The sequence below is a fragment of the Poecilia mexicana genome, unplaced genomic scaffold, assembly GCF_051168715.1.
Source record: "Poecilia mexicana isolate PSO_F unplaced genomic scaffold, ASM5116871v1 scaffold_23, whole genome shotgun sequence".
Taxonomy (NCBI): domain Eukaryota; kingdom Metazoa; phylum Chordata; class Actinopteri; order Cyprinodontiformes; family Poeciliidae; genus Poecilia; species Poecilia mexicana.
In genome coordinates, this window is record NW_028263392.1 from 2,270,518 (window position 1) to 2,286,633 (window position 16,116).

General features: G+C 40.7%; 1 protein-coding gene across 1 annotated transcript in view; it reads left to right on the plus strand.

Moving 5' to 3' along the window:
- The first annotated feature begins 685 nt into the window (after positions 1–685).
- ntf3 (neurotrophin 3) overlaps positions 686–16,116 on the plus strand; it is a 39,301-nt gene continuing 23,870 nt past the window's right edge. The window contains exon 1 of the mRNA XM_014976696.2: positions 686–994. Within this exon, the coding sequence (XP_014832182.1) occupies positions 977–994 (18 nt within the window). The 5' untranslated portion in view covers positions 686–976. The remainder of the gene's footprint in view (positions 995–16,116) is intronic.

Genomic DNA, 16,116 nt, shown 5'->3' on the forward strand with positions numbered 1-16,116 from the left:
CATCATGAATTAGTAATACGCATTGTGCATCTGCAGAGGAATTTCAAGGGCATTACAGTACATTTACAAAAAAAAAAAAACTTTTGTTAACCACATAGCAGGGTGGAAAGGGAGCATGCATGTATTTCTCAGACATGATGGAAAAAGGAACACCAGATGTTCTCTACGTTCAGAAACAATAAAGCGAGTCTGTGTGACAATAAACAAACACATCCATCATGAATCCATAAAGCAGCAAGAAAAGCAAACAGTCCTAGATACATGTGGTAGATCAGTTCTGATCCAACCTTATGTGACGAACCAACACAAAGTGGTGCAAAATGTTATTGTGTGTGTGTGTGTGTGTGTGTGTGTGTGTGTGTGTGTGTGTGTGTGTGTGTGCGCGTGTGTGTACTGCACTACTTTTTGTAAGTCTCTGCAGGTGGGCTCCCATAAGTCACAGCTTGGGGCCTCCAACAGTCTCTGATCGCCCCTGCAGTCAGTCGCTCGGGAAGAGCTCGTTGGCGATAGGTGTGTGTTGTGTTTTGTTGTTGTTTCTCGAAACTTTGAACTTTTCACCTTTTGCGATACAAAAAGAAAAAGGTCACGTGCGTGCGTGACTTTTGGTTTCATCTGATACGCACGCCCTCACTCCAAACACACGTTTCTAATTCGGTGTCCTAATTCATGTCAGCAGGCTCTCCAGTGACACAACGTCCAGAGCTGCATGCAAGCGAGACTCTCCTGCGCCAACAGCCATCTGTCCTTTAAAGAGAGAGAGAGAGAGAGAGAGAAAGAGAGAGAGAGAGAGAAAGAGAGAGAGAGAGAGAGAGAGAGAGAGTTGCGCACACCCTGAGCCTCTCCTCTCCTGCACAGATCCAGTGTGGCGCACTGACAGGCGGCAGTCCTCAGAAAGTGGGAAGTTTTCGCCAAAAGCTTCTGTGTGAGAATTAATCACCTTCATGTCGACTGTGTTGGATACTAACCCGCCGATGCTATGGTTACCTTTATTACGGTAGGAGCACTTTTTCTTCCCCCCTTTCCCCCCCACCACAATTGTGGTGCTTTTTCCTGGGCACAAAGTTCTTCTTCTTTTTTTTTCTTACTTTCAAGACAGAAATTTGATCCAATAGAAACAGAGAAAGTGAACCTAATCCTCCAGCAGCTCCGTTTCCAAAGTTTCCAAAGACGCGCTCTTTGCGTTTTAGCCAGATTTGGAGTTTTTTTCCCTTTTAGGCTGAAAAGGTTTCAGAGACTGTATATTTCGCTCTAAAGTCACATTTTACATTTTAGTTCCTTCAGAAATGGGCAAACCCGCTCATTTCTGCAGGTCACTGCTGAATTCCAGTAGGAAAACGGAGCAGAACGTGAGACGCGCACCGTGCGCTCCCTGAAGGCAGCGCAGCGGGGGCGCACTCATTTTACTCGCCTCTCTGGCTGTGTGCAGGTAGACAAAAGGGATGGGTATTTCCAAACACACACGCACACACACCGAAACACACACACTGACATGCACATGAATGTCAGCAACTCCATTAGTTCTTAAAAGTCTTAAGCAGTCGGAAAGGCAGGTGCTGCAGGGAGTGCGCACCACAGCGGTTCAGCTTGCGCCTTTCAGGCTCCCCACGCGCTAATTGCGGGGCCCCCGTGCGCCGGTTTGTAGGTGTGAAAGCTGATCTGTAACAGATGAGTCCCAAAACAAAGGCGGGCTATGTCTTCAATGGGGGGTTATTTGTCCCCCTCCTCAGCCGCGCCGCCTCCTACTGCATGCGTGCATAATTGTTTGGTGAATGCAGAAGAGTCCCGCTCAGAAATGGTCAGACTGAACGTTCTCTGGGGGAGTTTAACGAGTTGAAACAAGTGGGACATGACCCAAACGGACTAAAATAAGTGAAAGTTGAACAGTTTTTTTCTTTCCTCTAAGTTTCCTCCCCAATCTGCAGTATGTGCGGTTGAGTGGGCGCTGTGGGCCCTTTTTTGTCGGGAGCCTTCCTGCTGCTGCAGAGGCCTCGAATGGAGTGGAAGAAAAACAATAATGTAACTTTATGAACACTTGAATCCGGTAATGGCTTCCGTCTGGAGGGAGAGAGAGAGAGAGAGAGAGAGAGAGAGAGAGAGAGAGAGAGAGAGAGGCTCCAGCTGCGAGTTTACCTGCAGCACTGAGGGAGTCACTTAGATAAACAGATGGAAGGAAAACAAAATGGGGAGTCAATACGACGAGGGTGGAGCTAATGGGAGGTGTTTGAAGAGTAACGCAAACATTAGTGTGTATTGTTGACATTTTATGTAATAGAGAGAAACACGGAGCGAAGGAAGTAGCTGCGTTTCCGTTACAAATGTGCGCTAAACTTCGTCAAAATTCCGCGAATGTAACAAAAAATAAAAGTTTCGCATAAGTAATGTAAACATAAGTGGCGTTTGCATTAATAAGTTTGTTCCCGCGACAGGTAATTAAAAATATATATGCTGCGCCATCATTCTCCAACTACTTCCTGTTCTCTTCTTCTTCGTGGTTTGCGCCTGTGACGTCCGGTTGTTGGTCATGTGACTCGAGCGTTTCCGTTGCAGTTGTAAATGAATTTCGATACCCCAAAAAGAAATTAAAACTAAAACTAAACACCTCATCCAAGCGCCCAAACTTTTTCTTGAAAAAGTTGTTTTGTAAATTGCCGTGTTTTCATTAAGCAAATTTATTTTCAAAATGTTAAGTTGTTTAACTGTGTGGTCGATGGAAACAGCTAGTGAGAACATGCTCACATTTTGATTAAATGAGAACCTGAAAACTGCAGCATGTACTTATATTCAGGCTCCTCTGAATAAACACCTGTGTTTGACGATGGGTGATAAAAACACACATGGCAGTGGCTGTATCATGCTGTGGGCTTTCTCTTCTTTAGCAGGAAAAGTCAAGTCAGGCATATGTCACATGTCACATTTCAGCAACAAAGCAGTTCAAAGTGCTTTGCATCATAAAAACATCAAGTATGAAACAAGTAATAAACACTGCAGTTTGTCAGATATAATTAAAACCATCAAGCAAATATACATCAAATATTGATTAATGGTTCACTTACTACTAATCAAATTCAAGAAAATGATTCCCACAGCATGATGCAGCCACTCCTGTGTGTCATCAAGAAGACTGCCTACTTCACTAGTTCTGTTTTAAATTGAGGCATCAGAGTAAAGGGGGCTGAATACAAAAGCATGCCACACTTTTTAGGTTTTCTTTAAATGATAATATATATATATATATAATTCTCTTTCCGCTTCACAATTGCGCAGTCTGAATGAAATGTGCAGGCGTTTGTGGTTTTAGGGTGTGAATACTTTAGCAAGGCACTATAATGCTGTAAATCCTTCAGTCAAAAAACAGAGGAAAAAAAAAAAGGTGTAACTTTCAAACTGATTGTGCCAGGAAGTAAAAGGTCAAAGATCAAGAGCAGTGCAAACTCGTTCTCAGAAGGACCGATGTCAGACTCTGAACTTTGCACGTACAGTGATGGACGTATTTATTACCGTGTGGTCGGGCTTTGAAGCTTTATCTTTGATTAAGTTGCTGTGGAAATTTTCGCATGTGATGGAAGCCCGCTCCATGTCCGACCGGGCCAGCGGGCGACGCATTCCGCTCGCTGTTCATCTCCACTAATGAGTGACGTTTACTTGCATGATGTCACGACCCCGCTTCCAGAAATTTGCAAGGAAAAAGTCTGAAAACAAGGCGAAGCAGTTTAAGTTGATAGGTGATCATGACAGGAAAATCGGGTCTCTTTCAAAGAATTTTGACCTCATTCGGTGGGGAAGTCCCCTTTAAGCAGCGGCTTAAGAAGATAATTGGGGCGAGCGCTCTGAAGTCCCAGCTTCAAACAGGGTTAGCCTGATGGACATGATACAAGTGAGTAATGGTCACTGAGGTTTGACTTGAGGGATATAGCTGGAGGATCAGGTCCAGCTCACTCTGGTCAGAACAGACAGACAGACGAGGGAATGATTCAGTTTAGAACGACTGAATGAAATGAGAATTCATCCGTCCATCAATTTGTTTTCTAATACACCACGACTTGAAGACAGGGTTATAAATGTACAGGTATGAAAATGAAGGAACAAAATGAATTGTGTTGGAAGAAGACGGGTGCGTGAACTGTTGAGGTGAAGCCACGTGTGGGCTGTTGTAATTGAAAAAGTCACTAATTTTTTGGCACTACCGTACAAATCTTTGCTATATTTTTTCTTAATTTAAACCCCTTCCAAAAATCTATACAAAGAAAAATGATGAGAAGAAACATTACAATCAGACAGACTGGACAAACATTTTTATTTTATATTTTGAAGAACCTACATTTTGCTCTTCATATTGATCGTGGACAGTAGCTGGACATCAAGTCAGGCCAGGGCAAAAGTGTGAGAAAAGTAAGAAACACTGCCACCTGCAGGTGGGAGTTGGCAGTCACGTAAACTCAACATTTTGACTGTTTTTGCTAAGAAAATTTGCAATAAACTGACAATCATGAATTCACTCCAAAAAAGCTTGGAATCATGAAAAACTGGAGGGATCATTATAGTAGCAGGTTGAAAACGATGAAAATGTTACTTATTTGATCGAACAGAAATACCAAAATAGTGCTCTGAAAATGCTTCCTTGTGTTATTGCCTGTACTGAAGAAGGTAAAGATCTACCTCAGCTGTTTAGCATTCATGCTAACACCTAGTCAAACAAGTTCAAAACCGAAGATGTTTATTATGTAACGTCAGTTTAACTTTCATAGATAGTGGCTCATGTATTTATAAACCCTTACACAGCTTCCACTTTTAGATTAAATTATTTCCGTGGAAGTATATGAGTGTTACTATGATGATCGCCGTCGGTTGTAGCTTGTAAAAATGACCTTTTCATTGAAAACAATACAAGATTTTTGCCAAAATCCTGTTTGGCAAAAAAAAAAAAAAAAAAAAAAAGACAAATGTTGAGTGTCAAAGTCTAAGCAAACTGTGAGGAAACCTTCCTGCAGAGCAGCAGGGCTGCACCCATCTCTCCTCTTCTGAAAACACTCGGCCCTGTTTCTTGTCAGCTGCCTTTGCTTTTCAGAACGCCAACGGCTCTTAATAATAAAGTCAAGTGGGACTCGAGTATTTTAAAACAATACAAAGATTTGTGTTAAAGTGATATTAGGTCAAGAGCCTGAATCATGACGAAGCTTTAAGGTTTTCTGACCCGATCTTTTACGCTTTCCTAAGTGTTACGGAAGTCGGAGGTGAAATTCCCGGCGTGTTCTCGACACTTCCTCTACTGTTTGCTCTTCCTCCTCTACTGTATGCTTTGCAGTCTGACAGTCCTGGCTGCTCTGGGATGGTTTACACATTTAGCAGAGTGTTTATGTGCTGCACATTCTTATGACTAGTTAGAGCAAAACATACTGCGAGGATGTGGATGAGGTGGATCAGTGGAAGTGTGATCGGATGCAGCTCAGTGCAGCCGGGATGGAATAATCAGCACTGCAACAATCAAAAGTCTCCCTGTTTGTCTTTTTCTTACTTTCCCAGTGACACAACAGACGGGGAACATATGATTCCTTAAACCCACCATCCGGATCTTTACCTTCCCTGGTTTTCCGACTCCGTTTACATCCAACCTCTCTCTGTTGTACTCTTGACCTCTGCATAAAGTACTTGACCCTGATACAGCCAATTCCTGGCCTAAATTCCAACATAACCCAATTTATCACCCCATGCAAATGCAGGTTATGAGGATATGTATAATCTTATTGAGAATTAGATTTGTTAAGGGATGAATCCCTACTGAAAAAACTGAATTGCTCATGTTTAGGCAGTTGTCGACTGTGGCTTAATTGTCCTCTTGCAATCGGAAAGTTGTAGGTTCATTTCCAGCTTTCTCCTGTCACATGTTGGTGTGGCCTTGGGCAAGGCAGTTGACCCCATATTGCCTTTCTGGTGTGTGAGCACAGCACTACTGTAAAGCGCTTTGAGTAGTCAGTCTGTATGACTAGAATGGATCTGTAGAAATTCAGTCCATTGACCATAAAGCAATCATAACTACGACTTTTAATCTGCAAATAGTAAAAAAAAAAAAAATAGAAAAATCTAAATCAGCTGACATGTACGGTGGCCCTGAAGTTCAAACTACATCAACAAATCACTGCACACGATAAAACTGAAAAACACAACTACATGTTCGAAAACACGACAACATTAACAAAATTTAAGCGGCAGGTCCCAGTGGGAAACCAAAGAGATCGCTGATTGGATGAAATCCTTTGTGATGATGTGCCAACACTGTGGTTTTCTAATTTATAGATGTTCATAAACAACAACTACAATTTCATTTAATTTGTAGTTGAGCAACAACTACAAATGAAGGATGTTGTGTTTCCCTAATTTGTTCTTGATCTTAGCTAATGTGTTTTTTAATATCTTGTATTTTTTAATTTGAACTAGTGTTGAGTGATTTGTTGATGTGGTTTGCACTTCAGGGCCACCGTAGATATGCCATGTTTTTAGCCTATCTAAAAACGACCCAATAAGAAGGGTGCTGTTTGAGGCCAAAAGTTTCCCATTTTGTCCTCCAACCTGCTGCCGACTCACCCAGCTGACCCCTCACCGCGGCAACACCTGACATGCTATATCTAAAGTATTTCAGTTTCCTTTGAGCCAAACCACCGTGCTAACAGACTGCATGCAGCCCACCAGGAAGTCTCACCTCATTATCTCCTCAGAAGGAGACACCTCGGAGTGACATACGTTAGACTGATGGACCCACCTTTGATATCTGAGCCGGCAGATGTTCAGATGACCCGCAGGCGAAACCTGCTGCTTTTAGACGCATTCTGAAGCTCAACCCGCACAAATCCAATCCGCTACACTTGTCCGCACATTTGGTTTGACCTTAACGCTAACATGATACTAATCCTAGTTTGAATCTCTACCTGGAGGGAAACAGAACAGAAGACTGGTGTGGTGGGTTGACCGGCTGATTTTAGTTTTGTGGTCAAACGTCTGGTCTTTACAACGGCATGTTTGGACTGATGTAGATGGAAAGAAAGGAGGAGTACATTTCTGCCAAAAAACACTGACGTTTTTAGGTTAGTCTCATGAATTTTCTAGAAAAAAATTAGAAATGTCTTTGTTTGAGAAGTCACAAATTTGCGCAAAATAACTCAGAAACTTTGAGATTCATCTCAGAAATTTTTTAGAAAAAACTTTGAAATTGGAAAATGTTTCTGATAATATGTCGTCGTAGGTTTTGATCACCACGACGATGTCACTTAACATTAAATTAGATAGTTATGTTGCTATGTACTTCCCGCTGTTTTTTTTTTGTTTGTTTTTGTCTCACTTAAATTTTTTAGCGAAACAAATTTGAATTTCAAGGATGGACTGTAATTTCCAAGCTGTGCTTTTATCAAGTGAAAAATGTTATCCAAACTAACTTATTTCTATGTAAAATTAAAACCACTCCCTTCACCTGATGCTGATGTGTTACAGCTTCATCATGGATCAGTCAGTCTTTTACACCTTTAGAGAAATTATGACCCACTTTTCTTTGTAGAATTGTTTTATTCAGCCACATAGAAGGCCCTATTTAAGCTAACTCCACTTGATTTTATCCAGCCTGGACTTTGACTAGGCTTCTGCAAAACCATTATTTAGCTTTTTGAGCCATTTAGAGATTAATCTGTTGGTGTGTTCTGGATTACTGCTGCCTCAAAGCTTTTTTTCTTTTTCCTTGAGCGTATGGTCATGAAGTGATGGTCAGGCTTTTTCTCCTTCAGGATCTTCTGTTAGAGCAGAAATCATGGCTCCAGCGGTCACAGGAAGTGATGTCATGAAGCAGTAAAGCTCCCCCACACCATCCCACTGCCACTGCCGTGTCTGACTGTCAGTATGGTGTTTTTCCAAAGATCTGTGTTAGTTTGAAATCAGATCTAATGACATGAACATTTCACAAAGTTTCTCTTATATGAATCCACAGAATATTTTCCCAGAAATCTTTGGGCAGAAAAGGAGAAAATCTACATTTGTTAATTTTAGAGCTTTTCCACCAGAGAGGTCTGCTACCAGAGCCTGTTTTAACTGGTTTGCTTTACCACAACCTCGGATTTTGGGATGGTTCTTTTGTGTATTTCGCAAAGCCACAATGGAAACACTTTTTTCCATCATACACGTCTGATTATCAATAACTACGCTGCCACTGGCACAAACCATGAAGAAGACGACGACAGGAAGTGGTTGGAGGATGATGGTGCAGCATGTTTTTAATAACTTATCACAGAAACAAACTTACTCACACCTGATTTTAATTCCATTACTTATGTAATGAAAACACACCAATTGTGAAATGGTGTTTTTTTTTTTCAACATTAGCAGAACATTGACAAAGTTTTGCTGACGTTTGTAAAGGAAACGCTCTGTTGTTTCACAGTAGAGCCTCAGAACCTCTTTTCTTGAATTTCTCTCGGTTTGCACATGATGCGTCGCTTTTCTCGACCTTTTCTTAAACCTGCAGGTCTGGCAGTAATCATGTCTCAGAGAGGCTGGGAAAATTCTGCTTTCTTCAAAAATACAATGGGTCAAAAACATGTCATTCGTGACTTACTCAGGTCTACTTCATCAGTTAGGGATAATGTTGTACTTTAATAATATAAATAATCATTTGAAAACAGCTTTTTGTATTTACTCAAGTTGTCCTTTGGTTTTAAAATTAGTTTGATAATCAAAAAGCGAAACAAAAAACCCCAAAAAGAATCTTTCAGGGTTAGGGTTGAGCTGTTTGGAGCACAAAATGGGTTCATTTAATTTCTCTGTTTGTTTGTTAGATTCAGTATTCTTTACCATAGTCGGTTTATATTTTGGTGAATTGGGACAAAACGCTACTGTTTCTCCACATTATCAGCAGTTCAGTGCAGTGGGCTTCAAGTGAATTTTTTAATGTTTGTTTTACAAAAACATCGTAGACAAAAAGAACCGCGGGAGCTCAGACTGTCACGGTGAGAGACTCTGAGGTGGGTTTCATGTCTTCATGTCGAGTTTTAACATCGTTCTGATGACGGAGGAAGAACAGGAAGTGAGATTTATGGGACGCAGTCCGTCCCACACAGAAAGTCTGTTATCTAATGTATGTAACAGTGTTACTAGTTAAATCCGTAACACTGAAGGAATGTATACCCACAGGTCCATCGTTGGTTTCAACCAATATTTTCCAAATTTTCCAGCAATAACTGTTTTATAGTTTTTTTTTGTTATTTTTTTTCCCCAAGCAAAAGTTTGGGGAAGCCATTATGATGACATGTTGTGTTTTTTTTGCCGCCAACCCCCCCACAACAGAATCAATTTTGAGAAGTTCACGACAAGAAGTCAAGAACTCGGCTGAATGTTGGAAACGATGCGACTTCCTGCAATGGAAGTAAGCTAAATTGAACTGGAAGTGTAGGACGTAGCTCTCATTTAATTTACGCATTCTACGCCATTTTAATGTCGAGATCAACCATAAATCTAACTTATCTGTGAAAATGTCTGGCTAAAATGAAACATTTAGCCTCTGAAAAGATATAGGACTTTTAAATGTGTTAGGAGTCATTTTTAGCTTTACTTTTTGAAAAGCTGGTGCTGCTGATTGACTTAATGTCCTTCAGATCTGTTGATTGTTCATTATAGAACAATAAACCACAGAGGATCTGTGTTGATACATTCAGGGAATTACAACAGAGTGACTTAAATTTGAAAATGAGGTTTTGAACACCTTGATGTGGAAATGCTATAGAGGCGTATTAAAATATGGGGAAAAAACACAGCTGAAGCTACATTTCAATTTCTCTCTGCTTATGTACAAACTAGCACCATAATTCCAGTTTGCGCATCTTTTATGATCAATGGAAAGGCAGCTTGTATCCTGAAATTCACTGGTTTTTACACCTGTGATGACCCGAGATAATAACTGCATTGTGTTTTCATGCAGTTCAATCTAATCATAAATCCTCATAAAGACTCTTGTGAAACAAGTAGAGTCTTGTTTTTGGCTTTACACTTCACAGCTTAGCGGGAAATATTTGCTGTCTAATTGCTTTATCCTGTGTAAAAACGCACTAACGAAAGAAGCTTGCACACCAATTTTTTTTAAATTCCTGTGTCTTAGTTAAGCGGTTCAGTTATTGGATTTACTTTTTGAGGTATTTGGAGAACCAGAAAGCAAGCCGATCCTATTTTGACTTTCTCGTTTGTCCCTCGTTTGGCAAAGACCAAATAAGGAGCTGCGTCTGCGGCCATGTGATATGGATTAGTGTTTGTAATGTGTTTGTTTCACTGAAACCTTTTAGGGTGGAGCAATGCACAGTCGCATGCAGTCTTCTTATCCTTCAACGCCGTCTTGGATTAGATTTCACTGCAACGTTTGAAGTTACTGTGCAGACTGGTGCAGTGAGCACTGTTCTCCAGTGATTCATTAATTGCTAAAAGCTGAAATGAATGCCCATTGGGGGGTTTTCTACTACTGTACAATACAAGCTCTGCTGTTGTAATTTTCCACACTGGTGCCAATTTTTTTTTTCTCCTAACTGCCTCTCCAGCTCCACCAAGTTCACTCCGCTTAGTTGAGCCTCCTGGTTGAATCTCACATGAGTGACAGCAGGACGATGTAAGAGAAATCATTAAGATCCACAACTGAATCATGTTCATCTTTGGCCCGATTAGTGAATACACTGCGTTTTGTTTTATGTACAGAGAGAGGCTAATAAGAAAAAAGATGATAACATTTAGGTTTGTCGTAAATTGAATAAGGGATCATGTGGATGCAGCATGATCTCAATGTTAGCTTTTATACATGCGAGCAAATCACAATAATTGAGAGAGGAGATTACTGTGTTTGCGCAAATTCAAATATGGATGTTTTTATGTTAACTGTAAAAAAGCTGGGATTTGATCATCAGGATTGTTTTCGTTCTGATGCTCAGTTTGTGTCCACGTCATCTTGCTCCTGCCGACAATGTGTTCACGAGGAGTAGTATTTTTAAGTGCTAGGCTAATGCTAGTGTTACACGTCTCTACTTATAGTGACAAATATAACAAATGATGTTTTGTTTTGTTTTTCCGTTTTTTTTTCTTCTTCTGAAGACTTTCTGCTTTCCCTTGATCTTGGAGAGCCTGTAATGACGAACAGTCAGTGAGAGAAGGAAAGGACAACCGCCGTCTTCTTCCCCAAACTCTGTCTTTATTACAAATTATTGAAATTATGAAATTATTAACATTTCCTAGAACAATCACATTCCTGTGTCCTTTCTTCTGCTACAAAAAAAACACACACAGCCTTCACCTGCGTAAAAAGGTATCAACTCTCACCAATCAATCCAGAGTGCAGCGATATACATTAAAAAAAACATTTCTCAAATAAGAGGATTAATTATGTTGAATACTGCAAGAGGGAGATGGAATAATGGACAAAACCTTAAGCTCGCTCTAATGGGTTTTCAATAACTACTGTCCGACTGAATAAACTACAGTTTAATTGATTACATAGCAAGGGAGAAAAAGTAACGTCTATAGTAATAATAATAATAATAATAATAATAACTCCTTTTTAACAGATAAAACAACACAATGTATCTCAGGGTACCAATGTTTAATCGGGGAGTGGAACGGAGCTAAAAAAGATACATGTAGCGATCTTCAGAACGGCCGTTATGCGACCGTTGTAGCTAAAATGTAGCTAACTGCGATCCTAACAAATCCTTTTTTTCTTTATTTATTTTCAATGTTTCAGCACATCTATCCATCAAATTACAAATCATATCCAAATATACATTGTTACTCCACATTTTTAAAGGGGGGGCAGCCCTCACCAGCTTCACACTACTAACCTGTAATGACGAACAGTCAGTGAGAGAAGGAAAGGACAACCGCCGTCTTCTTCCCCAAACTCTGTCTGAAGAGCGAGGGGCGGGGCTCCTCAATTCTGGTCTCCTGGTGAGACGTTGCCCGAACCTTCGTTACCCTTTTTTTTTTTTTTTTTTTTTTAAACCCATATATGTAATTAGTTGCAATACTATTAATTTCTGTGTGGTGGCGTATATTTCCTTAAACAGATTTTCTGGACTATCACCAAGTGATAATTAAATTCTCCCACTTTATGGTGTATCACACTAGCATGGCTTCTTTGCATTTTGATAGGACTTGTTGATAATTCAGCTAACATGAGATGAACTCTGAAAGCAGCTCTGTCTGACGCTGCCAGCTGTTTCAGCGCAGCGTGCAAATCAGGTCACATGCAATCATGTGATTTTAACTTAATTTTTTTATGTATTGTTTGTGTCGTGGTAAACTTTTGTGCTTTATGGCTTTTTATTATTTTTGAATTTGTAACTTATTGTGTTCTTTTTATATAAAAATGCTTTTTATTTATCATTTTTTATTTTCTTATTTTGTAAGAATGTATATTTATCTTTATATTGAATTTACCTTGAGGGCCTACAGATGAAAGCTAGCCTTCAAGGCTAACTCTGGCATATTATGTGTTGTTCATTGTCCCTTTTTGAAAGGGGAAACAAAGATTTGATAGATAAGCAAATTCATATGAATGACCTAGACTAGTTTTACAAGCATGGCATGCAAAGCTGGACCACCATTTTATTATATATTTTTTGCACTCTTTATAGCTCCATGAATTACTGACAAATTCACAGACAGGCTTCAATAATGTCTTGTATAAAAATGTCAGTGTATTGTCAATCTAGGTTGCTGTCTTGTTTGAGGAAGTGTGGTACATACTTTGCTTGAGGGAGGATTGTAAACAGTGTGTCGTCTCTACTGCTGTGACACATCATGCAGTTGACTCGTTTGCTCTTGAACAGAATTTAACAGTAATATGCCAAACGTGTGCGTCTTCAGATTTGCCTACGTAATGTTCCGTTTGATTTTATGGATCTTGCCCAACTTGCTTGTTTGCCTCAGGGGCGGTGGAGGAGGTGGGGGCAGTAACCCGCTCTGCCTCCATTAACCCCTATTGCAAGTTGGCACGAGAGACAGCAGGATTTTCTTGAGATTAGCAAGATCACAATCACAAGAGAATACAGATTGAGTTGTGCGTAAGACCACAATCCTCCTTAGTCGGTGGTGGAGTGTGGCCTCGTCCCAGATCTGCTATGCGAATTAGTCAGGACCATCAGCGGCCACAGACCCTGCTGGGTCTCCCAATGTCAGAGCATCTACCTAACACCAGAGCAGATTTCTCTCTGCAGGAATCGGTCTTACAACGCGGCGTACCAGAAGACGTCACTCTGTCGGATCATGTTGTTGGGGAAAGTATTACTTAGTTCAGAAAGATAAACAGGAAGAAACTTTGTGTAGCATGCAAATTTAGGGCGTGTTGCTCGCATTGCTTGATTCTTGAGCAGTTATTCACTGAACAGGCAGCCACAGAGCTCCTTCGTGACTGAACCAATCACAGAGATGAAACCAAATGACATGAGATGGATGACAGATGAAGTTCAACACATTCCACATTTCTGACTGTCATCTTGGTGTAGAAAAACCTTCAGTATTAATGAGTAAAGTAGACTTACTGTTGTGATAGACGAGACGTTTCCTGCTTATGACAATGAGCCACAGATAAACTTCTTTAGTTTAGAGTAATATTGTCAATATCAACAGCTTGTAACGATGCAAAAAAATCCTAAAGTATGGTCAGTTTTCTCAATAAGTATCAATATATATCAATCAAGAATTCGTTTATCATAATTCAAGTCAAACATAATGATGTTTTTTAGTTTTACAGCCATTTGTGAGTTTTGTGAGTGGTGTGTGTGCGTCCAGGATGGTGGAACGCTCCACACACACACGAGCCAAAGCCTCTGCTGAGCCCTGCAGTCTATTCCTGCTTCAGTGATTGTATTAGGCTTGATGCTGGATTAGCTCCCCTGATCTCTTTGTCTGATTTTGTTTGGTAAACTATTACTGCTCTGTCCCTCTTCTACCTCGCACAACCTTTGCTGGCAATCCATTTACCCCATCTTACCGAGTTTGCAGATAGGACATTCCCCAATCGTCAAACTTGCTCCTGAGCTCCGTGTTTGTTTGCGTTCCCACCAGGAGGCTCGGCTGGAAAGGGCCACAAGGGGTTGGGGGCAGGGGGCTGAAGGAGGGATTGTGGGATGTAATCTAAGATTTGTCTAGATGTGACTGCAAATCATTGGGGTTGAGAAACATCAAAAGAAGCAGAAGATCCATTTCAAAAAAAGGCCAGCGAGAAGGGGAGACCCTTACCACTGATCAGCGTAGGTGTGTAGGGTGTCAGTCATGATGCTCTCTGTCAGATGTAGAGTACAAAGAGAACCACATCAAGGTAACACAGGCCTCCTCTCCTTTGTACCTAAAGAAACCCGGGCGGAAACGTTCCCCCAACCAGCCATACTGCGTCTGTCTGGCCTGTTTGGAGAAGAAAAACGTGGATTAAGGGCCTTCGCTTTTCTGTTACTTCCTCTCTTTCACCCAAGGACTAAACCAATAACCACCGTGTTTGCTTATCCAATAGACCGAACTGTGGCAATCACTCTCAGCTTGAGTGCGAACAGACTCCCAGCTCGCATCGCCACACAAACAATCCCGCAGCTGCTTTCACTTCTGAGATCGCCGTCTCTGAAGTGTGACAGCTCTGAAATATGTTTTCTCCCGCGCTGTGCTCTGTTATGATGATCGCTTTCACGCTGTCGAGGGGTAGTAACCTATTCCTGATTCTCTCTGTTGCACATGTAAACTGTGTGCTTGGGAAAAAAAAAACTCTTTAAGAAACGGGGATCTGTGTCCAACTTGGCAGCGCTGACAAAGTGGGAATTCCAGATCCGGAGCTTCAGAAGAGACAGTTGGAAAGTGACAGTCGAGGATCCAGATGCTATTAGAACAGAAAGTAGTTGCAAATCTATTCATACCCCTGAAGTTTTTTGGGGGGTAATTTTAGGGGGTTCGCATTTTGCCCAGGAACTTTCCAAACTTTGGTGTGTTTTAATTAGACCTACGTCAAGTAATCCCTTCACCTTTTACTGAAATTTCAGCAACAGTTCTGTTTGTGTTGCTACCGGCTTTTCAAATCTAGATCCTGAATTTAATTTTCCCCAGGTCTCTCTGCAGAACAGCTCAAGTTCAGACAACATCAGCAGGAATGTTTGGGGTTGTTTCGCGGCTGGAAGTGAATATCTGCCCCAGGCTCAATTCTTCTTCAACCTCTAACAGGTTTTCCTTCTGTCTTCCCTGTTTTTAGTTCCATCCATCCTCCGATCATCTCTGACCGACTCCGAATTTTCCTGACAAATCGGCGTAAAAAAAAAAGAAAAAAAGAAAAAAAAGTGACTAAACTCTCTTGGGCTATTAGCTAACCAGCATGTCTGGTTCTGTGACAGATGGATTTTGTATTCATAGTTTTGCTTCACTTGGCCACTTAAAAGCAACTGTCACTGCTAATGAACACAAACCTGAAGCTGGGAGTGTTTCTTCCCAGAATAACAGACTTAATCCAAGGAGCATAAAAGACCAGAAAATGATTTAACTTGTACGAGGGATGATGCGGCGTTCTGTACAATGATGATATTATCTAACCTGAATAACTGACTGAGGTTCAAGGTTTCAGAATGACGCAGTTTGTAGATGGAACGCACAACATCTGCGTTTCTACACAGATGTGGTACCAAACTTTTCCCAAAACTGATTTGAGAATTGACTTGTACAAGAAAGAGCTTTTCTGTGTTTTAATATAGAGACGATCTTCACCACCTATCATTACATCACAATATTGCTTTTCAGATTATAGCTTTGCCATTTGCTGATCACCTGTTACATAAAAAAAACAGTGCAGAGTGTTAATTTCATTTAATACTAAAGTTTTCAGGTGATTTTCAAAGCATATAGGATACATGTACATCACAGATTGACAATATGATGTGACACCTACTGGCCAGTTTATGTACTACAGTGACTACTACAATCATTCCTCTTCAATTGGCATTACTGTAAAGCAGCAGGCTGCAGGCTAGCTACCCCAACAGATAATCTGACGAATTAACCAGTTAAATATAATCTGAGTGTTGATAAAAATACAACGTTGTGCACAATAATTGACATCTAGTGTGTTACTCAAAATCTAAA